This window comes from Marmota monax, unplaced genomic scaffold (assembly GCF_021218885.2).
Source record: "Marmota monax isolate L192 unplaced genomic scaffold, Marmota_monax_Labrador192_F-V1.1 WCK01_AAM20220418_F8-fsc00060, whole genome shotgun sequence".
NCBI classification, from domain to species: Eukaryota; Metazoa; Chordata; class Mammalia; order Rodentia; family Sciuridae; genus Marmota; species Marmota monax.
This window is the reverse complement of record NW_026692826.1, coordinates 3,428,589-3,456,532: the sequence shown is the minus strand read 5'-3', so window position 1 is coordinate 3,456,532 and position 27,944 is coordinate 3,428,589. Positions and strand designations below refer to the sequence as shown.

Sequence of the window (27,944 nt, the reverse complement as noted above, 5' to 3'; positions counted from 1 at the left end):
AAAAATAATACTAGATATAAACTTCATCGCCTTAAATGGAAATAGGCCTATTGGTGTATCTCATAGAGAATGAGGAGGCTTCTCAATGCATCTCTAGGCCTCCTGCAGGAAGAAAGAAGTTCATCCCATTGTCTGCTCTTTGAACAAAGTAGTAACATTCATGATTTTGCTTTATGGTGGTATAGACTTTCTTTTTTCAGATTATTTACTTAATTATTTTTAGACCCTAAAACTATAGTACATCTCCAGAGCAGGATGCTAGTCAAATTATTCTGTTGGTAAATAGTATGCGCTCGTTTGCGAAGCACTTTATCATTGGCTCTGAAACATAGATAGAAAAAGCTTAAAATGTTAGAGCATCCATGATAAAGGAAGAGACGAAAAGAAATGCAAGAAGTGAAATCCTCTCTGGTAGAACCTCAATTTTAGTTATTTTGGGCCCATATTGAAATCTTGTACAAGTGTATATTGGGCTGCACAGACAGGATTGCTCTCACTTCACTGTCTAGTCACGCCCCCCTCTTTGGGTACTAAGGCAATAGGCAGATACGTGGAGTACAGGGCTCACGAAGAGTGGCCACAAATAACCTCTGTGGTACAATGAGCAGGGTATCAAAGGGGTGAGAGATGGGGCCTCAGAGGTTTGGTAACTGGGGCAAGTTCCTGGGGCCAGAGCAGGGTAGACACAGAGGCACTCCAGGAATGGACCCACGTGAACACCATGAACACCAGACCATGGGGACATTCATTCCCAAGCTGTTAGGATACCGAGGAAGGAGCCTTACCCGGGCTTTCTGCTCCATTTCTAGCATTAATCTTTCGTGTTGCTCAGCTATGGCCAGTGTCGCAGAATGGACCTTCTGATAGATCATTTCTCCTTCCCTTGTTTGAAAAGTGAATAGTCCTTCTCCTGTGTCACACATTCTGTGAGAACAGAGATAGGGAAAGAGATGGGTCTTCACGTGTTCAAGTGGTAACAGTCCTCCCTGTAAGACGCCCTTGCCCTCCTGCTCCTTATCCTAGCTCTCAAGAGTTAGTGAAGCAGACTCATCCTGGACCAACCCCAACTAATGCATCTTCAAACGGTATGTGGGAAGGGAATAAAGCTGAAAACTCATCAGCATTTGGACTTTTAAGGACAAAGCGTTCACACAGCATAGAAAGCAACAGATACAAGTGATTCAGGTCACAGCAGTGCATTCCACATGGAAAAGAGAGTAAAAGACAACAATTGTTTTCTTAAAGGTTTTCATGTGCTTGATATAACAGTACCATCACCTACAGGCAGCTCTTGAAACGTGTAGGACTTGAGAAATATTTGCAATTTTGCATTCACTGGAACCAAGGAGAAGGTGACTACGTAGCTTTTATACATTTTTAATTTCATATATTTTTAAATATATAGATTTGCATACATAGGCTAAATCTTTTATTTACCCAAATGATTCTTAGGTAAATCTTGGTATAACTCAGGGCTCAACATGGCACAGAGGAGATTTTGGAATATGAGAGTCTTTGGTTTAAACATTCTCTGCCAATCACCAGCAGGGTGCACTTGCCTCTTAAGTTGCCTCTACCTGCTTCCCATATCTCTGAAATAGGAGTTGTAGGATCATTTCTATCTTGATAAAAGTGAAAGAGTTGGTAGATAAAATATTTACAGTGATGCTTAGCGCATATTAAATACTCAAAAATGTTAGCTACTGCTATGTTCATTATAAACTTTGGGAATTAATCATAAGGAAAGTTTGGAAATAGTTAAATATCTACCATAGAGAAAAGAAATGATTGGGTAAATTCTATTTTTTAATCTGCTATTTTGATACAGACTATTTTACTATTATGATGCAGTGCTTTGGAAAGACTATTAAGCAACTAATGCTGTCATTTCTTCTGAACATATAATAACATTAAAATTCTTACTGTGTGAATTTGAGAGGAAAAATAAGAATATAAGCTCCTTTTTATTATTAATTGAAATGTAATTATAATTGACTTTTTAAACCACGATGTTTTATTGGAAAGAAAACCCACAGACAAGTTGTAAGTAGGAACTCAGGTCAGTTTTATTAACATACCTAGTTCTAAAATGAAAAGGATTTAAATTAATACTTTAGGCCAGTTTTATCAATGTGATATGAATTCTCAGACATTGGCTATTAACTAGGCCACCAACCAACCAGGTGATACCATCAAAAAATTTGCAGGTACCAACATCAAAATATTCTTGAGGCCAAACTACTTCTTCAAGCACCAAAAAGAGTTTCGATTCTACTCTACGATTCTCCAAGGAGTTTTTCAGCAGAAAAGAACTGTCTCAGGAGGCTTCCGACATTGCAGAGGCTGCGGTCCCTCAGGGCCCATGGACCCAGCACTCAGCTTCTGTGAAAGCCATCTTAATAAAATTCACTCAGCGGGAAATGGAAAGTCTGGGGGGGAAATGAAGAGTTTTTGCAAAGTGAAACAAAGGAGCAAGCTTTCTTTGTTGATTCAGGGGAGTCAGGGAATCTAAGAGCAGCAACAAAGCCACTGGTAGGTCCTGAGGGCCTCTCCTTGGAGGTTGAGTTTTGTTCCTTGTCCTCTGAAAAACACTTCCTAGTAGCCTCCGGAAATAAGATAATGAAGGCACCAATTGTTATTTCATACTCAGTCATTGAGATGTAAAATTCTAACGCTTGGCCACTTCCTGGGACTTAGCTCTGCCCTGTGGGGAAGTTTGAATGCTTTACAGGAGTTTTTTTTTTTTTTCCCAGTCTCTGAAATAACTACTGTAAATTCATCCCTTGATCAAGAAACAAGGCATTTAAAAAATATTGTCTTGAGAAGCAAAGAAACAGAAGGTGCCATGTCTGAAATATTGGTGCCTAAGCCAAGCTGAAGGTCAGAATTCTTCGGGGTTCTGTTGGTCATGTTGAAATGAGCTACTTAGGTTTCCTTGGTTGTTGCTTAAACGTGTTCTCTGGGGGCTGGCAGGGAACACATATGGAGACTTTTTATTATCTGTGTAAACAGCGTGGTGGTAGCAAGCCAACACTGGAGGGAATGTCAGAGAGAAAGATGGAATAATTTCGATGGCTTTTGACCTGCTTCTCAAAATAGGGCCCAGGGCTGGTGGTGCAGGCCTTGCGGGGAGGGAGCTTGTGCAGAATCTGAATCTGCATGTTAACAATGTCCCCAGGTGGTTCTATGCACATGGTGACCCTTGGGAATCAGATGAGCACCAATTAGAAGCCTTATTTGTGCAGTTTTCAAAGATGGGACACATGAAACTGAAGGTTAGAAAGGAAGAAATAGAACAGAAAAAGAGCAGACAAGCAACCAGAAAGGTTCTTTTACTTAACTGGGAGAGAGGTAGATGGAGGGGTCAGTTCTATTTGAATACAGTCACTCTTGCCCCTAGCACAGCATCCAATGATTGCATTTTGAGAAGTGGTGAAAATATGGATAGCGTATGTTGTTCTGACTCCAAAGTAGAATTCAATTGACATTTAAAGACAACTGTAAATATTGTCTTTGACTTAGTAAGGTATTTGCACAAAATTAATGCATTTTCTTATCTAAAATAAAATGCTGAAGAATATAATCCTGAAGGTCCCTTCTAGTTCTGAGGCATGGTTTGGTGCCTCAGAGATTCTAAGGAGGTACTACTGACACACGTATTTTGAAGGTTGTTTTTTTTCTTGCTCGTTTTCTGTTTTTGTTTGTTTTGACACTGTAGTATAAGGGAAATTATAGCAGCGTAATATTTAAAAGACTAGGGCACACGTTTGAAACAACATGCCATGGCCTATCATATAAACCAGTCACATATTTTTTAAGTAGGTCCTATGAAGCCCACACTGTCTTGGCCTGAGGTAGGAGGAGAGGAAAAAATACATGACCCACAGTCTCTGAGACTTTTCAAGAAGTGGGAAGAAAAGCACTGGTCAAAGAATCACATGGTTACTGTGGTGGGAGGATTGACCTGAGCAAGGGGTTCGCCTACTGGCTCCTCAGCTATAAAACGGGGGTATCCAAGCTTTCGTCACGGGATTTTCTTTTCTTCTTCTCCTCCTCCTCCTCCTCCTTTCTCCTTCTTCTTTTTTAAATTAAATGAAGTAACGAATGTGGTGAAGTGCAGGAAAGGACGACGAATTCAGCATGCCAGGATTATGCAAACCATGCAATTTCATGAACAGTCCTGGTTTCAAGAGGGGCCCTTGACTGGCTTCTGGATACAGCCTCAGGATGAGCCTTTGACTATCTTCTGCATGCAGCTTAGGATGGCCCTGGACTGGCTTCTGGATACTCTGCCTATTCCCTGCGGCAGTGAAGCCAGATAGGTTGAGACCCACACTGTGACTTGGGTGAGAGGCTGTCCTTATGCTGATGGAGGCTGTAGGCTGAGCAGCTGAGGTGGGTCCAGATGGTGTCGGGTGCCCCTGTGACTGACCCCAGTGAATCCCAGGACACAGGCTGGGGGAGCTCCGCTGGTTGTCAGCACTTCTCCTGTGTTGTTAAACATCCTGGCTGGGAGACCTGAGTGTCCTGAGGAGCACCGCTGGGGGAGCCCTGAAGCCCTTGCCTGATGTCTCTTGGTCTTTCCCTTTGCTGGTTTTAAACAGTGTGTCTCTTGGCAGTCAGCCATGCTGTGAGTATGAATGTTTTCTGAGCCTTGTGAGTCTTCTAGAAAATCATGAAGCCTGTGAATGGTCTTGGGCACCCCTCCATCTGAGACAGCTGGCTGTCAAAGCATTTTTATAAAATAAGAACCTAAAAATCCTAGTCTTTCCCCTAAATATTTGTTGACCAGATTCCTTTTCCAGCATATTCTCCTTCTTTATCCTGCCTCACCACTTTCAGAATCTCTCAAAATAACATCATCAGTCTCATTTCTGTTACATCCTACAAATACACATATCCACATAAGTTTTTTGTTCTTCCTATTATTAGTTCCTCAGGAAGAATAAGAAATTATGTGGATATCTCTATTTGTAGGAACGTGAACTCCAAATGAAGCACTCCAATAGAGGCTTTTGTAGTCGCCTTCAAGGAGAGAAAGAGCCCTAACATAGAACCCTGGAGGAGATTTTACTGGAGAAATAGTCACCCACATGTAACTACAATACCATCGCTCTCTTGCTCTCTTTTCCTGTAAATCTCCAACTTAGCTTTCTATGCAGTGGTGACTTTTAAATGCCAGCCTTTATTCTAAATGACAAGCGAAATAAATTTACCAAGTCAAAAACTATGGAGACACTTTACTTAAAATAAATAAATAAACAATCAGGGAAGCTTTAAAATAATTCTGCGAATCTCTTGATGAAGTTTTCTACAGGTGAATTAGATGACCCCTGTCAATTTTATTCTTCAGAGCTGTATAATTTCATTCTCACTTCAAGCTCTGCAATATTGTATACATATTTAATAACCAAATATTTATCCTCCATGCCCACAGACATTTAAAATTGCCTGGAATGGAGTAGAGCAGGAGCATGTTCCTGAAAACTCAGTGGTGTTTCTATCCAGAATTTAAAATTTAATGTTTAATTATAGAAAGTAATGGAACTCTTAGAAGCACAACTTTTCTTCAGAGGTTCTTACATCAATGAACACTTTTATTCCATTAAAGTTTTAACTATTTAGTGTCACTTAACAATGCTGACATTTTACGTTTTATAAGCAGCTATGGAAAGATTGGTTACTGTTTAAGAGCTCTGTTGATTTAAACATTGATCTGTGCAAAGAAACTATGAGCAATATGAACAATAGACTAAGGTATCGTAGAGAGTGGACTACGACATCATAGACAGTAGACTAAGGTATCAAAGGAGTAGACTGAGGCATCATGGGGAGTGGACTAAGGCGTCATGGACAGTAGACTAAGGCATCATGGAGAGTACACTAAGGCATCATGGAGAGTGGACTAAGGTGTCATAGACAGCAGACTAAGGCATCATGGAGAGTGGACTGAGACATCATGGAGAGTACACTAAGGCAACATGATGGAAACTCCAGAATTGAAAAATACAGTTAGTATCTGAAATAACAAAAAGCAGAAATCACAGAATGATTTTGAGATAAGAGTGGAGAAGATTGAGGAAAGTCTTGTCAAGAGACTGATGGAAATTATTCAGTCTTAAGAACACAGTGGGAAAGGATTGCTATAAAATGAACATAGCCATAGAAACCTTTGGGTAGAGATCAGCTCAGGTTGCAGACATGTGCCTGGAATTCCAGAAGGAAAGAAGAAGAAAAGAGGGAAAAAAATTCTAGAAGGAATAATGGCCCCCAATTTCCAAAATTGATGACAGATATAAATTTTCAGATTCAAGAAGTTTAGGAAATGCCAAGAATATTCCTTACTCTTGATTTTGCTCCAGTGGTTTTGGCTTTTGTAGTTGGACATTCCTCTTTTTCTTTTGTTGTGTGTCTCCCTATTGATCATCTACCTTCTTCCTCCTTCTGTATTGTCGTACCCTTTTTCTCAGGTTTCTGAAAAAACTCATCAAATTTATTTTCCTCATCATAGCATATTTATTTCATCCTTATTTTTCAGTTTTCTTCCTTCACTTCGAAGGATTCTGCTCTTTGATAGCTTTTATTAGAACTTGCAATAAAACTTTCAGAGCTCCCCGTTCTTGTGTAATTTGAGGACGATGCGTTTTCTTTATCTTTTTTTTCCCCATGTATTGCTTCATAGACCCTGATCCCATTATTTGTTCTCACAGTTGGGGCAATGTCTTTGGATTTGGTGTTTAAACAGACCACAGTGGAAATTTCCCTTGGCTTAGTAGGGCCCAGCTACTTCCTTTTGTAAAATGAATTGAAATAATGTCCACTTCCTTTACCTACGGCTCATTCTAATTGTGAAGAAAAAAATGTAAAGTCTTGCCAAGCCTATCCTAGTTAATGTTTTGAAAAAGTTTCCTTTTTACTGAAAACGCAGATATATAGATAGATAATAACCAGGACAGATAAACAGAGGGCAAAATAATTTCATAACACTAATTCATATAATGGTCAAAATGCAGAAGCAATGCAAAATTTCAGTGCTTTAGTAGGACAAGGAACATGAAATAATGAAGTTAAGTTTGATTTAGGAAATGCAGACTTTGGTTGAAGTGAATTCACCTACTGTAATTTACTATTTCTGTTGTTGTGTTTACTCATTAAATTTCACTGTGCTCTAGTGTTCCACTGTTGGTCAACCTTCCATCTTTCTATTTTTCTCCTGGCCACTCATCCACGGTCACGAGTTTAACTACCACTATTTGCTGTTGGCATTTCTTCTGAGTTTCTGACCTTTATTTCCAACTATGTGGTATTTTCCAAACAACTAAAAGTAAAAATATCTCAAACTGATAACATTAACTTTTTATCCAGGCTGCTCCTTTGCATTTTGTTTTGTACATTAACAAATGAATATCTCTTTCATTTCCCAAGGGCAACATGTGGGAATCCTTGTAAATACCTTTTTCTGACACAGAAGTGTCAGCTTCTGTCCTACTCCATGGATAACCCCTCCCCCTCCAGCCTCGCTGCAACCACTGGCATTTTCTCAATGAATCGTGCTCATCTGGGTCTTCATCACCATGTTCCTGCTGGTCTCTGTCAGGAATCCTGATCCAGACCTGCAGTCTGTCTTCTCATACTCAGATCAAAATTTATATATATATATATATATATATATATATATATATATATATATATATATAGATATAGATATAGATATAGATATATATGTCCACATGCACATGCATCTTTTTATATTTTTGTATGTCTGTTTGCAGATCACGGCCACCTCTCTGTGTCTTGTTGAGAGCCACAGCCAAAGGGGCCCCAGCAAACTTCCAGCTGCCAGCAAACTTCCAGCTGCTGGCTGATGATTGGCTCACAGCGGCCCCAGCAACATCTAGCTGATTGGCTCCTCGGCCCCAGCAACATCTAGCTGATTGGCTCCTCTGCGGTGATGCTCATTGGGCTGTTTCCCTGCCCTTTCAGACCACGGAGCTGCTCATTGGGGGACCTTTTTGGCTCCGCCCACGTGACCCAGCCAATCGGCCTCAAGAGCAGGAGGATTGGGGGAGGTGGAGAGAAGCTTGGGTGGGAGAGAGAGGCTTGTGGAAAGCCGGTGGTGGCAGTTGAGGCTCTGAGGGTTTTTCCTGAGAGGCTGTTTTGTTTGGCGTGTGTGGTTCTAAAAATAAAGTTAGTTTCTTTTGACAAGTGGCTCCTGATTGTGCCCAGCCAGACTGCGGCAGTGTCTCTCCTCTACTGGTTCTGTTCTCTAAAGAACTCTAATACAGCACGTCTATATTGGCCTTCTAACTTCTCCGGCCCTCTTCTAAGCTCGTGAAAATCTATTTTCCCAAACTGGGGAGCTAAAGAGTGATGAGTGGGAGCCACTGCCATTGCTGTCGTTGACAAAGCATCGGTGACTGAGAAATCCAAGGACGAAGAGAGATGAAGATGAACAGAGGAATTTATTTCTGCTTTGGGGTTTCTTTTTTCCCAGCACTGCTCTGGGAGCTCTTCCTGCTGAGATCCACAGTCAGAGACTTCAGTCCCTGAGTCAGCCTGTAGAGAAGGCAAGAGGATCCCCTTGATCCCTGGACCCAAGGAGCCACATCCTCCCCAGACAGAGCTGCAGACGAGGCAGGACTGATGAGGGGCAGGAGAAGATCATCTCAGTGTTTCGGCTAACTCTTTTACCAGCATAACAGATAATTTCCTCTACTGACAAAGCAGTGTGGAATCTTTCCCCCTAATATACTAAGGATTTCATTTGCTTGGGAGGTATAACTACAACAAAAGAAATACAAACCGATATTTTGCTTCTGAAATTCAGAGTAAGAGTTGAGTTACTGGCTAGGCAGATGTTTGTGAATTTTCAAATGCTAGGTCTGGATGACCACATCAATTTTACCATAAGATAGAAATTTGGACATGACTTGAGAGTTGACCTATTCCTTCTAGACCTCTCAACTATGGACAAAGAAAAGGAAGAGAGTCGGAACTTAGTGGATGTGGTTTCTATGTCTTGATGTCTTATTTAACTGGAAATTTCAGAGAAAGCAGGAAGGTAAAATTAATTGGTTCCCAGAGAGATGAATTGAAGGCCAAACTTCTCCATCCTAGTTTGTGTGCAGGGATCTTGGATTCCTCTGGGGACGACTGGGGTTGAGAAGAGAAGAGTATAAGGACTTCTAAGATTGAAGAGACTGGTCAGGGTCAGTGGTTTCAGGTGAAGAATCAGCATATCCCATGAAGGCCTCATGAGCTTGGATCCAAGGATCCTGTTACTCCAGAAGGCCATGTAAGTCTTTTATGTGTTCACACATCAAACTTGGAAGGAGGGGCAGAAGAAAGTGTAACACCAAGATGAGTCAACTTTTTCAAAGTGGAAAGTTAATATCTCTTTCCAGTGGGAGGAAGTTAGAAGGAGAAGTTAGAAGGCAAAGGTTCAGAAGAAATAGAAATATAGAGAAAATAAAGAATCTGCCTTTTCTTATGATTGTTTTCAGATGCCTTAGTATTTTAATAGAATTGTTAGTTGTTTTCTTAACTGATATATAGAGTATAAAAATTGCATATATTAATGAGGTACCATCTGATATTGTGATGCATGTGTATGTGGTGCAATGAGAACCTACACTTTCTTACCTGATTAATGTTACATTCTTGAACCTGGTACCATTGTAAAACATTTACAGTTTCAAATAGTAACATCCTCACTCCATTATTTATGAAAATTAACCAGCAAAGGTTTTCATTTACTGTGGTCTTAAATTTTCATAGTCCTCAAGTTAGTTCTACAATCTACATGAATTTGGGTGCAAATCATTTTCTCTAAGTTTCTGCCTGTTTGGCCCTGTCTAACTCCTCTACAGCGTTGCTTTGGCCTCTCAAGACCCTTGAAGGCATGGAAGCAACTGCATATAGAGAGGCTCTTGTCCTTGTCAGAAAGCTGTGGAAAGAGCCCAAACCAAAAATAGATTCTTACAGATGTTGAGCACATCAGGTGACATTCGTTAGAAAGGGCTCTTTTGATCTAGATTTCTGTCACTTCAGAGGACAGTCAGCTGTGGTCTGAGTGTTCATGTTCCCTCAGAATTCACTTGTTGAACTTGATTCCCAACTGAATTGTGTGAGGAGTGGGGCCTTGGGAGGTGAGAGGTCATCAGAGCGGAGCCCTCTGCCCAGGACAATGCTCTGATAGGCCAAGCGCCCAGGTAGCTTGCGTGGTCCCCACCGTGTGGCACACAGCCTGAAGGCACTGTCTGAGGCTAGGATCTCACCAGACACCAAATCTGGCAGTATTTGGTCTTGGATTTCCCAGGCTCCAGGACTGACTATGTGGAATGTTGGTTGTTGATAAGCCACTGAGCATGTGGTATTTTGTAACAGCAGGACAGAGCCTGATGATAAAGAAAGGGTCGCCAGGGCAAGGCGTATTTGGGCACTAGTATCCTTTCCACTGTGGTCGTTTGCTCCTGAAGTGAGGAGTGTGGGTTAGTAGGCTAACATCAATTGTTTAGGTGAGATTAATGCTGGTTGAGAAGCTGGAGGAAGGCATGGAGGGAGAGACAGCAGCACATAAACAAGAGGAGGAAGACAGAAAGGCAAATGGGAAGGACCAGGGATCCATGGTGACACCAAATCCCCAAGGAGTGAGAGAAATAGCTTTTCAGTGAACACGTTGGCTATATCCTGAGGACAGAAAAGGCTGAAGGAGGCAGAAAGAACCGAGCAGAGTTCAAAAGCAGAGGAGGGAAAGGGCCAGATCTCAAATACAGGAATTAATTTCAAGTTCCCATCCTCACGGTGCATTCTGTGCATCTGCTTAGTTGCCTCCCCCACCCCCCACCCGTGTCCAATGCCTGCCTGAGTGTACCCATTCTAACTTCAGCCGTGGGCTGGTGGCAGTCACCTTCTCCCCCATGCGTGACGGAACCTGGAAGACGCAGAGCAGTAGGCCCAGTGTCAGACGTTCAGCTGTGAAGGAAGAGGCCAGAGGAGGCCAAGGGAGCTGGCTGAGGGTGTGTGGTCTCTTCCCGAATCCTCAACTCCCTCTTCCACCTCCTCTGATGGGCGTCTTCTGTTTCATATATTTGAATTCCATCAGATTTCTGCTAACAGCAACTGAATCCATATTTTAAACAAGGCTTTAGGGGGTTCTTCTGCATCTGTAGGTTTAGAGGTAGTGCTTTTAGAACAAGCCTAGGATGCTTTCCAGCTCCATCCAACACAGGAGGGAAGCACGGGCCTCAGAGACCTTCTCCTGGGACCCAGTTCTCATTGGCTTTTTCTGATTCAGCTCACATTGATGTGTCACTCATCGTATTGGAGGCACTTGCCCTTCCCAGCAGTGACCCTGTGGTGACGGGTGGTGACTGGGGAAGCTCTGGAAGGAGTGACATTCTGGTGCATCTTCAGAGGGGCTTATGCTCTGACACTTCCATCTTACCATGTCTCCACCAGGGAACCCAGATAAATTTCTTTCATGTTTCTAGAAGTATCTTCAGTTATTAAACACCTCTAAGAGAGTAGAGGGGCTCAGGGTAGGAATTAGGAATCACTTTGGTAATGGAAGATTGTTAACAGGAATGGAGTTGGGTTCTCTGGAGAGGGCGGTCTCAAATGCTAAGGAGAGGGAGCTATGACATCTTTGGTTTTGCCAGCCAGTGGCTGCATGAAGGTATTGGGGTCCTGGCGTGTCGGGTGGAGGAAAGGAAACACAAATATCCAAGCGGCAGGTGATTCCAACCTAACCTTCTTCATAACTCTGGCACTAGCTGGTCAAGGCGCCCCGGTAGCTACTTTCACAACTCGCTCCCTCTCAGACTCCCTTCCTGAGTGGGGAGACAAGAGCAGGGAGAGGACGGAGGGTCTGTCCTTCCCCTGGCAGCTGTCCCAGCCCAGGCTGCAGCACTGTGGAAGCAGAAAGGAGGTGGGTGTCCTACTGTTCCCAACCCAGCACCAACTGTGGTGAAGAGTGGAATAAAAATGCCAAAGGAAAACAGTTGAGAGAAATTTACTCTTCCATCCTTGAGACTTAATGGGAATTCAAACAATATCTGGTTTATCTCATTTTTCTTAAATGGTCAATGTCCTCCACTGCATATTATAAATACCTATCCTGGATCGAAGCAATCTTGGTGAACGATATCCCTTCAGGTTTGCTAAGATGTTAAGACACCGTGAAACATTCATTTTAAATGCTATCTTCTCCATGAACGAAAGGTGGTCTGCTGCTAAGTAATATCTAAAGGACTTAATTTTTTTTTTATTAAATGTAAGGATGAATTATAGGAATCTTAATTATACAAACTTTTGAATTGTTCTGTTGCCTAAGATTCTAGACACTTGCCCTGTAAAGTTATTTTATACTTCCATAATTCATACTATATTCTTTCATCCCAGGATTAATTTTGCATTTAAATTGCCAATGATCATTTCTTTTGCTATTTTTATCAGGATTTCCTAGAAATTGAAGAGGAGAAGGAATTAGCAGGGTAGAAAACAAGACAGTTTTGGAAAGCAAAAGTCCCGTGTGTCTTTTTAATGAATATTAGGTTGAAGGAGGCTTCAAGGTTTTGACACCAGGGTTAAGCAGCTGGCTGGTCTGGGTTGCACTAAGCGAAGGAAGGGCCAACTTGCAAGGTTGGAAGGAAGCCTGCCAAGGCTTGGAGCATACTGGGGCAAACACGGATGAGGAGCCAAAGGGTCTGGATGCCTTGGAAAAGTCACCTGATCTCCAAGTCTGTGGCTGCTTATCCCTAAAACTCTTCTTTACACCCCTTAGAGGGTTTCTATGAGGATCAAAGTGAACCACTGTAAAGCCCTTTGCCATGATAGACATTATTAGGGTGATCATGGGAGCTGGTTTTCCAGGAGCTTGGCGGTCTCCAGAGAGCTGAATCTCCCTCCTTGGCAACATTTTCTTGATGTGCTTTTGAACCCCGCCCTCGCTGCTGCACGCCCCCAGGATGGGGCATTTCTATGTTTGGAAACTGTGTTTCCCGTTCTCAGACTGTGACCCACAATACTTGTGACAGGTCCAATCGCACCCTAGCGTGTGCTTTATCAAACTAGCAATTGTCCCCGTCAGAGAATTTGCTGGTGAGAAACTGCTTCCCTGGTAAAGTGGCAGCTGTCCATGGGGGAAATCTCCCTGTGCTTTCACCCAGACAGACAGCAGTTGAGAAGGCAACAAAAACACTTTGCTATTTCACCGGCTGTGGAAAGGTCATTTTTCAACCTGCTTGTCCTGCAGTGGAAGGTTTGGATTGCATAGCCTGGTAATGTTGCCTTTTTTGAAATTCATTTTTTGTTCTTGGGGCTGTGCTATCTTCCCCTGTAGCAAGTTTCATTATATTTAGTGCAACGGAGCATGCAGATGATGTGGTTAGAATTGCAGGCAAAATAACCCATCCCTACTCCTAGGGTCAGCTTTCTACATGTTTAATAGAAATGCAGTATGAAAAATATTTATAGCTGATCAGGACTGGAATAAATAGAAAAGCCTTAGTTTATGACTCTGGATTTGGGTGGCTTTATGTGTTTTTCTCTGGGGTTTTATTTAAAATGTCAATTTTATTTGGCAAAACGGTAAGAAAACAGAATTTCTTTTCAGGATTATTTCTTATTTCTTTAGGGGTTTTGTTATGGCAGGGTTCATTTTGAGACAGTTTCACTAGCAAATAGAGCAATGATGAACATTTCCTTAGGACCCTGTGCTATAATTATGGCATTTGGGTGAATATTTTTGTATCAATATCTTAACATACATGTGATTGAATTAACTTTAGGGATAGGAAGTATTTTCCTATTAATGTAAATACCTGCCAAAGAAAATAATCTGATAATACACAATTTAAATCTTCTTGTTGAGCAAAGGAATTCTAGATTCAGCCTCCATGGACGGGGTTTCAATTCTGGGTTGTGCTGTTGATGACTTTTGTGACCTTGAGTGTGCAGGCCACTCTGTGCTTGTATCTTGACTTCTATTCTCTGTCCTTCCTGCCTTGCCTCCCTGGCACGGTGCCAGGGGAAGCAGACTTCTACAGGTCCAGGCTTCTTGCCTCTGGCCAAAGGGACATGAGCAGAAGATGGGGAGTGAGCACTGAGGGTTTCACGCACCCTGGGCGCTGTGGTTTTGACAGTGTTTCCTGTCTAAGAAGCGGGTTCTCTCTGGGCTCTGGTTTCCCTGCTCCTTTAGGCATTGGGTTGGGAGAAAGGGTGAAAGCCTCCTCCTAGCTAGTCCTGTGAGCTTGTTCATCTCGTGGGTACCCCTAAATCTCACCCACACCTCCTTAGTCCTGTGTTGAATTGTCCTCAGTTAAGCTCTTTGAGTAGGTCATTTCTTTGATTCTGGTAATAAACCTCCTTTATACGAAGTTCCTTAGGTTCCTTAAACTCTCTGAGCCTTCAGTTTTCTTCATGGTAGAGCAAGAAAGATAATATCTTTTCAGGGGTTGCTGTGATGAGCAGTAACAAGCATAGTTCCTGGCACGTGCTAAGTTTGCTTTGCAGCTCAGCCTTCGTCCATGATGCCTCTTACTGAGGAATCCAACGGTGACCACAGACTCCCTCACTTCCTGTATCTGAGCCCTTGCCATGTGCCTTTGAAGTGCCTCCCATCAAAGGTGGCATTTTTCTCCATCTTTTGGCTCTGCATCAGCCTGTGGCTGCTTTGGCCAATGGGAGAATAAGAAATGAGGCACAATCAACAACCTCCACAGGGTTCTCCTGCACCTCTGGAATCCTGCTGCCCTATGAACAAACCCAGGTAGCCCACTGGATAAGAGACATGTGTCTGTCAAGATCTGCCAGCCACCAGACAAGTAGGACACACCCTTTTCAGTCTCAGTCTCCGTCCAAGCTGCTGACTGATGGATGGACTGCAGAGCATTGACCAGAGGAAGCTACCCCAGGTCAGCACAGCTCAGACAACCTGTGGACTCATGGTCATCAAGGGTTGGTGTTGAAGCCATTCAATTGCAGGGTGACTTGTTACCCAGCAACACATAACTCATCAAAACATTCTTTGCAAATGAAAAATACAAAAATATTTTTTAAATGTGTTCTGTCAGGGTAAGATTATCATACATCATTATTGTATATTACTGATATGGCATGGTGGCAGGGAAAAGTGCACGGAGAATGTACTTGCTGGAGTCTCTGCTGCAGCTGGGGTGACTGGGCTGAGTGCACAGTGCTTGCACGTGGTGGGGAGTTTAGCAGCGGGGGAATTTCCTAGATGGCATAAGAGATATAAGTTCTGTGGACTATAGTTATTTAAAAATCAATACATGTTTTGAAACTGACGTGATAATTCTGCATATTTATGGACACTGCAATACTAGTTTATAGCCTTAAAAGAGAACACAGAATTTCAGCACATTGGGGTCTTGGCTTAGATGAATTCTCAAGCTGGGAGAAAGAGTGTATCTAGACACCAGCTAAAGTCAGAGAATCAGCATTGAGGGAAGGGGGACTAGCCCTTAGGAAAATCAAACAATAGAATAAATGTGAACTCAATTAGTTTTCTATCCTGAGCCATGACTACTAAGGAAAATGAGTTCAGCAGTATGTACTCATGAACAATTTTCCAGAAGACTAAGGATTCTCAAGAGAAAGCCCAGGATGAAAAAGCCAAGGGCTGCGGGTTCTATTCGGGTGTTTGGAAAGTTAGCAATTTTGTGCTGCTTGAGATAATGAGCCATGCAGGCCACACAGCTAATTCTCTGAGAGAGGATCAAGGAGGGGGACACTTTGGGGAGAGGACATGGTAGTTGGCTCCAAAACTTGGTTGTCAACATCCTCCTAGTTTCAGATCCAAGGGAAAACGCCAGGCCAGGCCCAGCATACATTAGTGTGAGTGTCCACCACACCACGGAGGAGCTGCTCAGCTGCTTGCCAGTGCTCCCTTGAAGATAAGAATTATAAGCTTCCATTTTTTGTAAATGTGAACCCAGAGTTCACAGGTATAGTGTAAGAGCTTTAGCATCATTTCCTTCCCTGAAGAACGCATTAAGAACATCGAAGCTTTTCAACCATGATCAAAAGCAGCATGTAGACCTGGACATATGAGTAATTCATTCTATGCTATAGAATTCAGTTAACAGCTCCATTGAGAAGGGATTTGAAATTGCACCATATCTTTTTTTTTGAGGGAGGTTTCAGTTTCCCCTGAGTTTCCATCCTATTCCAAACACTTCTCTCATTAATAAAGCCTTTTGAAAGGTTACACAGGTTCATCCGGCATGTTTGTCGTTCATACCAGAGAGAATCCACTTTCAGAGACCCTTTTCTTCCTTCTATTTGGAAAGATATCCCTGCTTATGTCATTTATTTCTATATATGTTTAGATTGTCTTTTGCAAAGACAAGAAAAATAATTCTTTGGTAGTTGTTTCCTCTATTTTTCTGTTCTCATCAATAAATGTATGAAATACTTTAAGTAAATTCATAATAATGCTTCTACTGCATTTTAAAAATTCTTTCCAAGGGAGATGGCTTAGGCAAAAACTAATATAATTAGCATTTTTTTGATGGATGACTACTGTCAAGACACAGAGATGAAAATGCTTATTGCAGTTAAAGAATACACCTGAAAGTGTATTGCACACAGCAGCAAAATGTGATTGAACAAAGTAAATTTATTTATGATTTTTGCTTTAAACAACTAAAACACTACATTTCCTACTTTCATAACTTATATTGTCATAAACATATTTATGTTGAAAACCTTATTTTTTTAAATATCCTGGTCGGATCTACAGCAAGTCTGAAATGTCTGCTGAAGACTCCACTAAGCCTCTGCCACTGGAAGAGGATGGGGGTCAAAATAAAGAGGTCCTCAAATGACTGAGAAAATATTACCTGATGCCTACTATGTGCTGGAATACACATGCATGCCGGAGAGAGGGGCTTCCAGAGAAGACCTTGACTGTGTGCTGTACAGCACTGACTGATCTCCTGACAGTGCTCAGTGGGGGACTTTTACATTCAGACATGTGGATGACATCATAGGAACAGTAGGCTATGCTCTTCTTTCTTTTGGTGAGCTTTGGAATTTTTAAGCATTGGTAAGTAGAAAAGTAATAAGACAGTCAAGACTCAACCTAAAAATGCATTTTGGGGGCGTGCTATGTATAGGGCATTTCTAAGAATAACAACAACAAAAGCTTATTCTGTAGATTTTTAGGGTGTCCACATTTGATACAATTTGTCACTCCAGATGAGCTACTATCAGGAAGAAAAACTTTAAAATTTTGATTTCAAAAGTCTTTTATGGGATCATGATCATACAATCAAAATACTATCTGTATTTCAAAAACCAGAAACCAACAATTGTGAAAATTTGTGACTATTTGGAGAGATAAATGGATTGATTATTACGTCCACAGAAGTTATGGCAAAAATTGGACAGAAGAACTGCATAAACTTATACTCGAACACCTGTCAGGAAATCTATCAACTTGGTTATTCTGGGTAAATAGCAACTAAATTTGAAGATCTGCATTTCAGATTAAGATCTTCTATTTGCTGCTGTGGCAATTCTTTGAAAATTTCTTCATTGTCTTCAGCATGGAGATTTAAATTCAGAATTAGCATATAGGCTCCGCAGGGAAATGCAGACATGAGTGCAATCATGGGTTATGTACGTGATGAGAGCCACATGTCCTCATAATCTTACTACTTAGAAAATGTTCTTGTCAGTCCAAAAATTGGGAGATAAGTTTAATGAGTTGAAAGTTGACCCAATATCATCATAACAAGATGTTTTAATATGGATGCACAGGAGAATTAAGATATTGCTCAGTGTGTTCTTTTCCATATTCTGAAATGACAGAAGGTTTTGATGTAGAATAAAAGGGCACATTTTCTTATAATTTGAATACTTTCATGTAAGTTTTTGGTTGTGAGAAACATACACAGAACATGGGATAAAATAAAATATAAATGTATTGCTCACTAACTTATCAGCAAGCAAACTTTAGTGTGTATTAATACCCATAAACTACTCCCACTGGGTGATGGTATAATTACCACCTGGTCTCAACACAGGGATTTTACGCTCATCTCCTTCCCAACTCAGTTTCCCCCTCTCTACTGTGATTTCCTCAGACGTTTAGGGCTCTAGTTTACCTAATTTCCTTTAGTGTTTCATTTAATGAATCATCTGTAAACATTATAGCTTTGTTTTGCTTAACTTGTAATTTCATTTCTTCCTTTTTTTTTTTTTTTTTTGGTATGGGGGATTGAAGACAGGGGCACTTAAACAATGAGCCACATCCCTGGCCCTTTTTAATTTTAATTTTTTATCTTGAGACAGGGTCTCATTAAGTTGTTTGGGGCCTGTTTTAGTCAGTTTTTTCACTGCTGAGACTAAATGACCTGGCCCACACAACTGTAGAGGAGTTGTGGTCTTGAACTCATGATCCTCTTGCTTCAACTTCCTGAGTCACGGGGATGACTGGTGTGCACCACCAAACCTGGCTTATGGACTTGTTCACCCAAGTACTTGAGTATAGTGTAGGTAGGTGACTGTTTTATTAAACTTTATCATCCATATTTTGATAACGCTGTCTTATTATGCAGTACGACAGCTGAGGTATATTTAGGTTATTTCCACTTTGGGAGCTTACCAAATTCACATACATGTCTTTTAGTCAATATGCACAGAGGGTTTTTTCTTTTTTATCAAGCATATGTCTAGACGTCAAAGTGCTTTGTTATATGAAAAAACAGTGATTATATGAATTTCTGCTCCTTACTATCTGGGAATTCCTACTGTTAAACATCTTCACCTGAACTTGATCTTGTCAATCTTTTTAATTTTAACCATCATCAGGTATGGATAGTCTTATCTTACTGAAACTTGAGTTTCTTATCTCCTGAGGAATAGCGGAATTGAATGACCTTACTGTTCTCGTTGGCCATTTGGATATCCTCTAGTATCCCTTTGGTTGGACATGTCCAGTAGGAAGACTTTGCAGATTGCTTTCCTTCACTTAGTGATATGCACTTAAGTTTTTTCCATGTCTTTTCATAGTGTGATAGCTCATTTTCTTAATGCTGAATAGTATTTCATTGTCTGGATGTACTTCAGCCTTTTATTGATTTACCTACTGAAGGACATCTTTGTTGTCTCCAGGTCTTGGCAATTATGAACAAAGTTGCTGTAAACATCGACACAGAGGTTTTTGTGTGGGCCTATGTTTTTGGCTCCTTTAGGTAGAAGCCAAGGAGCACAATTACTGGACCCTATGGTGAGACTAGGTTTTGTTTTGTAAGAAACTGCCAAACTGCCTTTGTCATTTGCAAAAAGGCTCTACCATTTGGTATTCCCAGCAATTGGGCTGTTTTCTTAATGTTCAGTCTTATGAGTTCTCTCTATATATCAGGTAACAGTCCCCTATTAGGAACAGTGTATCTTCTGCAAATATTTTGTCTGTGGCTTTTCTTTCCATTCTCTTGATACTGACTTTCACAGAAGAGATTTGTTTTTTATTTTAATGAAGTCCAATGTATCAGTTATTTCATGGATTGTGTCTTTTGTGTTTTATCTAAAAAGTCACCTCCTTAGCCATGAGCATTTTTATTTTTTCCTACATTATTCCCTAGGAGGCTTTTAGCTTGGCATTTTGTATTTATATCTATGATTCATATTCTTTTAAAAAATTTTCTTTGCATGTGGCTGTTTAGTTGTCATAGCATCATTAATTGGAAAGAATATTTTCCCCCTACTGTATTACTTTTGCTCCTTTATCAAAGAACTGTCTCTCTGTTCTGATCTATTGCTCTATTTGTCTATTCTTTTGCCAATATCACACTATTTAGATTACTTTGCTTTATAATAAATCTTGGAGTTGGGTAGTGTCCGTCCTCTGACTGTATTTTTGCTTCAATATTGTGTTGGCTATGCCATACCTTTTGCCTTTCCCCGCAAGCTTTCAAATCAGTTTCCCAAAATCCATAAAGTAACTTGCTGGGATTTTGTTTGGGGTTGCACTGAATTGCTAGATTAAGGTGGGAAGAGCTGGAATCTTGACAACATCGAACCTTCCTCATCATGAACATGGACTATCTCTATATATGTAGTTCTTTCATCAGAGTTTCATAGTTTCCCTCACATAGATCTTATGCATGTTTTTGTTTGATTAACATCTAACAAAAACACTTTATTTGGGAGGGTACTAATATAAATGGTATTAACTTTAAATCCCACTTGTTCATTGATGGTTTCTGGGAAAGTGGTTGAACATTATATGTTAGTTTTTTATCTTACTGGCTTGTTACTTCCAAAAGATTTTGTTGTTGGTGTTGATTCAGATTCTCTACACAGAAGATCATGCCATTGGCGAACAAAGACAGTTTTCTTTCTTTCTTTCCAATTTGTATGAACTGCTTCCTTCCTCCTGTTACTGATTAGCTCGACTTCTAGTGTGGTCTTGGAAAGCAGCAGTGAGAAGGAACATCTTTGCTTCATTCCTGGTCTCAGCAGGACGCTTTGACTTCCTCATCATTAAATAGGATATTAGCCGTAGGTTTCTGCACTTACTCATTCTGAAATTCTTCATCTTCATCATGGTTTCCAGTTCTTTGAATAAATTCTCAAACTTGTCTTTTATCTCTTTAAGTATTGTAAGTATATTTATCTTGAAGTCTGCACATGATAACTTTCCTATCTATTGTCTTTTGGGATTTGTTATTATTTCTTTGTTTATTCTTGTTCTTTGGGCAATGCTACCTTGCTGTGATCTGGTTATTTTTTAAATATGTCAGTGTAAAGGACTCATTACTGAAAAAGTTTGAGGCCTGAAACACATAGTATCTTCCTGCTAACACAATATATGTTCACCTTTCCCAAGATCCTGTCTTTGTAAATGCTTCACAGTGAATTAGAATTTTTGGCAGAATGACTAGGTAAAGCAACAAAAGTAGAGATTGCTACAAGTATTTTGAGAAATAAATGCAATATGAATTAAGATTTGATTTTATGCAATTAAAATATCTTTGTGCTCTGAAAACATTCATTTCAGAAGTAATTTATATGTTCATACACTAAAGACATGGGGAAAAATGAATTTGTTACTAGCATTCTAGGGCTTCAATGGTAGAAAAGGCAAAAATAAGAAACTATTAAAAATAATTAAAGATAATCAATGCTGTGATAGAAGTAACAGCCCTCACTAAGAGACTCTCAAGAGCATAGCAATCTACTAGAGAAGGCTTGGGCCAGGAGCTGGGTGGATTATTGAAGGAATGACCTGTATCAAGGTATGGGTTAGAAAAAATAAGTAAAACTCTTATATAAAACAATATAATCATATAAAACATTGTATTATATACCTTATAGACATCAACTATAATTAGTAATTATTTATTAATGTTATAAATATAAATTATAATGATTTTAAAAATATAATAATATATGTTAACAATATTGTGTGTTGATAATGCACAGATTATGCAAAAGTGTGATTATAACACTATAACTCCTGGGAAGCCAGTAGATGATATTTTGGTTAATAACATAAACCAGGTGATAGTAAAAGTGTTAGTCTTGCTAAATCATGCTTCATGTTGAGTTTCTAAACAGTGTTTATGTGGTAACTAATGTCAGTGTGGACCATTCCTCAACCACTCGGGGTCTAGGGCTTTCAGATATGGGCTTTCAACAAATTTATCCTATTTTTTCCTCTCCTAAGATTTACAATGATGAAGATCTGAATATGTAAGAACACTATATTGCACTGTCAATGTCTTAGCTTTTATTCAGATTTTAGAATAGAAATTTCAGTTTTCCTATTTGTCAGCATCAAGTATATTCATCTCTCCGTTAGGACAGTCCTCCTGGTTCTCTTTTCTGGTATTTAATGCTGTCTTTGTTCCCGTGAGGGGCAAATTGAGGGCCAGCAGGCTAGAGAGAAAAGGTGCACGTACTGAACATCACCCGGCCTATCTGAGTGGTAGAATTCATGACTGGTGTAACAACACCTGCGGATCCTCCTGTCTGTGTGAGGCAGAGCTAGGAGCACAATAGAAACTGATTGCTCAGTCTTTGATGGGCACAACGTAAAATATGCTTCCCTTTGTAAACTAAATAGGGGCCTCATCATAATGGTACAGAACAATTTCTCTAGCAATTTTACTACCTTGCTAGTTTCCACCCCTGACTCGTGGCTCCTTTCTTGATAAAATATGCTCTATTGTTATTTTCAGCTCACATCTGAATGCACTGCTCTCCTAATAGAGGATTCAGCACCTCAGTGCTTCTCCCTGCTGCAGAAGCCCCCCCACCCAGCTTCCTGTCAGGCACTGCAAGCCTTTACCTCTTCCCTTCCAATCACCAAAGTCACTTGGGCACCCAGTGAATTTCAAGTGCAAGGGGAAACAAATCCACGCCTCTGTCTCCAAGACCCAATGTGGGCAGCACAGATTTCTCTGCCCTTGTTCCCTGAAGCTATGGTGACATGGAGTTGTGCCACATAAGGTTAGGCAAGGCAGCTTTCTGCTGACTTTAAAAGAGCCTCAAAAGGATGTGTAAAAGAATTTCTCACAGGATTCCAAAGGAACGTACCTACACTGTCTGGCTGCACCAATCACCTTAGGGTCAAGGCGAGACACTAAACTGCTCAGAGCTTGCTGAAAATATCCAACCCAGCCGCTCCTCAACCTGTTCACCCTGCTTGCCAGCTCCACCAGACTCCTGCGCACATTCTCCTCTCTCTGCTTCCTGACTGGCATCGGTTCCTCCCCCGTGGCTCTCCTTGTGCCGTGGCAGGCACATGCCCCCATCCTGAGACTTGTACAGAGTATTCTTTCAGTGTCAATCATCTCTCTCGGGCTATTGTTTTTATTGCCCCTAAATAATAACAAAATCGACTAAAGTTATCATCGCTGTGTTCTAAGTAATTTTTAATTGTTTCCAAGCACTTATTAATGCAACGTGAAACATATTCACCCATTTTTCTATTGTTTTCATTTCTTTCCTTTTTCAAAGTTTTTGCTTTACTCAACACACCCAAAGAATTATCAATGAGGCTTCATGAGAACTTTCATGTATCCGTCTTTGTATGATGAAAGATTTTTGTTGTGTCATATTACAGTACTGGGGGGGTCAAAATCCAGAAGTATATCTATGGATTCCAGGAATTTTTGGAATAAAATGAGTTAATGTTTGCCTGTGATACAGAAAGGGTGAGAGAGAATTATTCTTAAAACCAGCACTAGCAGGTTTAAGTGAGACAAGAAGCTAAAATAAACTTAAAACTCTTGACTGGTAGAAGGTTGTTATGACTTGGATGTGAGGTGTTCCCTAAAAGCTCACATGTGAGACAATGCAAGAAGGTTCAGAGGAGAAATGATTGGGTTTTAAGAGTCTTAACCCACTCAGTGATTTAATCCCTGGGAGGGATAACCTGAGTGGTAACTGAAGTGGCAGGGTGTGGCTGGAGGAGGTGGGAATTAGGGTGTGGCTTTGGGTATATATTTGTATCTGGTGAGTGGACTCTGCTTTCAGATCACCATGTGAGCTGCTTCCCTCCGCCACCATCTCCCACCCTGAGGTTCAGCCTCACCTCAAGCCCTGAGAAACGGAGCCGGCATTCTATGGACTAAACACTCAGAAACTGTGAGCACTCAAACTATTCCTCCTCTATAATTGTGCTGGTTGTGTCCTTTAATAACAGTGAAAAAGCTGACTAATATAAGGGTTAAGGGATTGTGGTGCACTCACACCACTAGAAAAGGAAGTACACACACGGCCTGTGCATGAAACACCTGGAAGCATCTAAAAAGCACTGCTACATGCAAGTAGCTGAACATGCATTTAAAGGCTATTCTAGAAGAAAGAAAACTGCAGGTTTGAAAATCAGATCAATGTTTCCCAGGGTCCTGGGTGGGCTGAACAGTTTTGTCACCTGAGTGCCCCTTTAGAAATCAGAAACAATTCAGAAATTATTCTTAGCAAAAGGAGTGGAATTCAAAACACTATTCTTAGGCAGGAGTACAATTTTTAAAAAAGTAAAATTCAATTCCTTGCTATAGGCATTCAGAGGAGGATGTTTTTTGCCAATTCTACAGAGACTCTATCATCCAAAGCAACTTTGATCAACTACAGAAACAGTCTAAAAGTTTTTCTTTAAGTGGCAAAGAGAATATTGGAAAAAAGTAGGAAAATTTTAAGGCAGATTAGGGTTAGAAGTGAACAGTGAGGACATGATATAGAATCAGCAGGTCTTGTACACATAACAGCATAAAACTGAATAAAACCCTAGCTCTTTCAGGAAAAGGGTTTCAACCATTTCCATAGTAAAGAGGAAACAGAAACATTTGTTTTAGAATTTTACGGCAATGTATTTATGATTTATCATGTATAATTACAAAGGTGGTTGCATATTAAATTATAGCATAGTTCTCATTCTATAATGACATAGTTCTCAATCTATAGTCAGGGAAGTTTTTCCAGATACAGATTTGAACAGATATGTTCAAAGTGGGCCTCAAGGAGCTAATCTCGGCCATAATCTGGTGGATAGAAAAGTCTCTAGGGGCACACTTCTTGTATCTGGGAGGGAGTGGATACCCCATGGCTGCCCCAGGGGAGAGGTTTTAGAATCTTGGCCTGCTTGGCACAGTTGGAGAAAATATAAACAGATCCATTTACATATGCGTGGGACTCAGCTGCTGAAATCATGTTGCTAAAGCATTTCTTTTTCTTTTGATTTGACTTTATACTTGCAAATTAATTACTTAATTCTAGCAGAATTACTAATGGTTTTGTTTTCCATCTCTCTGTTGAATGAACCAGTTTCTGCCAGTTTCCTTAATAGTCATATAATGAATGCAAACAGAGTAGCCTCTAAAATCACCAAGTAGGTTCAGAGTGGTAATGGGAAAACAAAGAGGACGTCAATGGGGACTTGCAATGCCAACAGGAGTGATTCAGACTCGGATTCCGATCTGACTTGTTTTAAATACAATCTCTTTACTGAGTAATGGGGCATGAGTTGGTCAAATGTAGCTTTAGAGAATTCTTTATTTCCAAGTCTGTATGGTTGGAAGGACTCATTCATCCGCAAAGCAAAACGTGGAAGGCCGTGTTTCCCACTCATCAGGCCTGTGGTTGACAGTGCGCTGATTGACAGGTCTGCCAGCAGAACAGGGTGCGTGAAAAGAACGGAGGCGCCTTCAGTTTGAAAAGTTGCCCATCCATATGCTCCTGAGTTTAGCATATGTGTTCACTACTCCGAGACCTGATTTCTACTTTCTCTTCTAAAATAGGAGGCGCAGGAGTCTTTCAAGTTCAGATACTGCCTTGACATTTTACAGAAGACATAGATGGGTGTAATAATTATCTGTGATTCTCATTCATTCTGCTCACGTTTTGTTGGGCATTGTGATCATTTCTTTTCAAATGCATCATCTCATTTAATTCTGAAAACAACCATGTGGCCTGGGCAAAAATCTCCAGTGTTCAAATGGGGAAACTACTTATAGGAGCAAAGAGTCTTGAACAAGAAAATTTGAACGCAGACTTGTTACCGGCAGATTTTATATTCTCATCTAAACCTCTTCATTGCATGATCTGAATGTGAGAAATGTATAATGTTCTAGTAACAAATTCAGGCAGACATAAAGGTTTTTCATTCTAGTGATTATTTTTTCTAGTCAATGGGTTTATCGTATTGTATTTATTACAAAAAAGGGAAATAAACATGCAAAATGCTTCTATACCCTAATTTGATTTATGCATGTGTATCAAATCCTTCTTGATTTATGCACTTTTGGAGTAATTTTGTGAGTCAATGAAAATGTAATTCAACTTATCTAAGGTCTTTATAAATTGATGAATACATTTATTGCATTTTGGAAAATGTCACTGTGTAAATAAAATATTTATTATATGAAAATATTTCTAAATACTTAATGATCAACTACTTTATTTGATATTTTTTATTCAGACTCAGAAATATTATGCTAAAAAATATTATCTATTTGGGGGATTATTCATTTAAGAGGAATATTAATGGACTATAACTACTGCTCTGAATTTATGTTGCTTATTCCCTTCCTTTCAAACATTTTTCTTTTCTTTTTTTTTTTTTTAAATTTTTTATTAGTTACTGATGGACCCTTATTTATTTATTTGTGTGTGGTGCTGAGAATCGAACCCAGTGCCTAACACATGCTAGGCAAGCGCTCTATCACTGAGCCAGTGACCCCAGCTACCCTTCAAACATTTTTGGTACATTGGTGGATAAGACAAAGAAAGGGTCAGATTATTGAGAGATTTCACTAAATATTAGGTTTACCACTAATAACAATAACCAAGAGGCACAGACAAAGCAGGGCAAGGACTGTCAGCTCCTGGAGTCTGGCTTCTGGCTTTGGACACTGCAGGGCTTGACTCAAGAGTTTGCCAGGGCTGGAAGGGCAGAGCATGAGCAGCACAGGGGGGACCCAGTGTTTGGGAAGGGAAGTATCCTTTATACCCTGATGTTACTTTAATGGCTTCTCCAGGTTGTAGGTGACTTACTGTAAGTAATACTGAAGGAGGATCATCCTGCTAATGGCATTCCAGGAACAGGGATTTCTGTCCTAATTCTGTTGCTAATTCATTTACCAGGAGGTGGCTCTGTAGCACATTCACAGGATCAGCCTGGAACTCTGGCCTTGACCACCCATGCCCAGGTGGCTTTAGCAGTACTTGGGAGAGAAGTGGATCTCAGATCAGGTGCTTATCTTCCTCCTTTACAGGGGGACATGTCCTTGGGTCTATAACTGATTTTATCACCTTGCTGAGAGCACTGATATGGATTAGGGCCAAGATCAGTGTGATCCCGATGTCACCTGGAAACCTTAGGCTTTGTGGTGATACATGCCAACACTAGCAGGTCTGTCTTCTAGGTGGTGAGCTTTACTGATTCCATTTGAAAAGGAGGAAGTGTGAAAAAGACAGTTGTACACCCCAGCACTTCCATGGGTGAAATAGTTAAGCAGAGTGAGCAGGTACAGATGCAAATTTTGCAGGGTTCAAAGCTTATGCAATTTTAGAGGCCCTTCTGCTTTAATAAGAAGAATGGAAAAATATTTTACATGTCCAAAGTAAAAAATAGATGGTGACATACATAAACAGGTCCCAAGGTCCCTTCTTAGAGAAGAGCTTTAAAACCACAGTTCATGAGCATTTCAGGGAAAAAAAAATCTGCCTTTAAGTGAATATGATATTTGTGTCAAAAGAATTGCACTCAATTTTTAGGAAACTCTAGAGAACACAAAATAAGTAACAGAGAGTGTCCTCAAAGCTTCTAGTCAGAAATAAAATAGAAATGAGCATATAAGAATGTAGAAAATAAATCCATACATATTTGCATTACTATTTATTAATGATTATGGGCATTAATTTATTAGTGATTATGGGAATTTTGTAAGCCCATCGTAAGTCTGGAATGCTTAATTATCAAATAACATGAAAAAGCAATATCATAACCACTACCTTGAAGTACGATTTTTTTGCATAAAACAATTAGTGACTGGCCCCAAGTCCATCTTCAGTAAGTGACGAAGCCCAGACAGGCCCATGCCTACTCCTGCTCCTATCCCAACCCTCAGCCTAGGGTACCTCCCATGACTGGATCTCTGAGGTTATTGAGCTATAACAAGGACAGAAAAAGATACCTCCCTGACTTCTCAGCTCATTTCACGTTTCTAAATCCTTTCTTAACTCAGTTAAAAAAAAGAGTTTATAAATTTTAGATCTTATTTAGTAATTGTTTATTTCTTTGTTGTGCTTTTCCCCAAACTCAACTGATCATAATTTTAAAATGATGAAGATCCTGTGCTGCTCTACTGCATAGGCAGAGATTCTCACCTGAACATACTGTATTTCCCTCAAATATTAGGGACTCAGTGACCACAAGTGACCCTAGATAACCTGGCATTCAAAGA

At 40.3% G+C, this 27,944-nt stretch overlaps 1 protein-coding gene and 1 long non-coding RNA gene across 2 annotated transcripts in view; one reads left to right on the top strand and one right to left on the bottom strand.

Annotated features, from left to right (window-relative positions):
* Window positions 1–8,633, top strand: part of LOC131424325 (uncharacterized) — a 73,668-nt gene extending 65,035 nt beyond the window's left edge. Inside the window, exon 3 of the long non-coding RNA XR_009227108.1 lies at window positions 7,773–8,633. This is a non-coding gene — a long non-coding RNA (uncharacterized LOC131424325). The remainder of the gene's footprint in view (window positions 1–7,772) is intronic.
* The window catches only part of Dok6 (docking protein 6), a 372,278-nt gene that overhangs the window by 88,170 nt on the left and 256,164 nt on the right, over window positions 1–27,944 (bottom strand). The window contains exon 6 of the mRNA XM_046448628.2: window positions 786–924. Coding sequence (XP_046304584.1) covers window positions 786–924 — 139 coding nt within the window. The remainder of the gene's footprint in view (window positions 1–785; window positions 925–27,944) is intronic.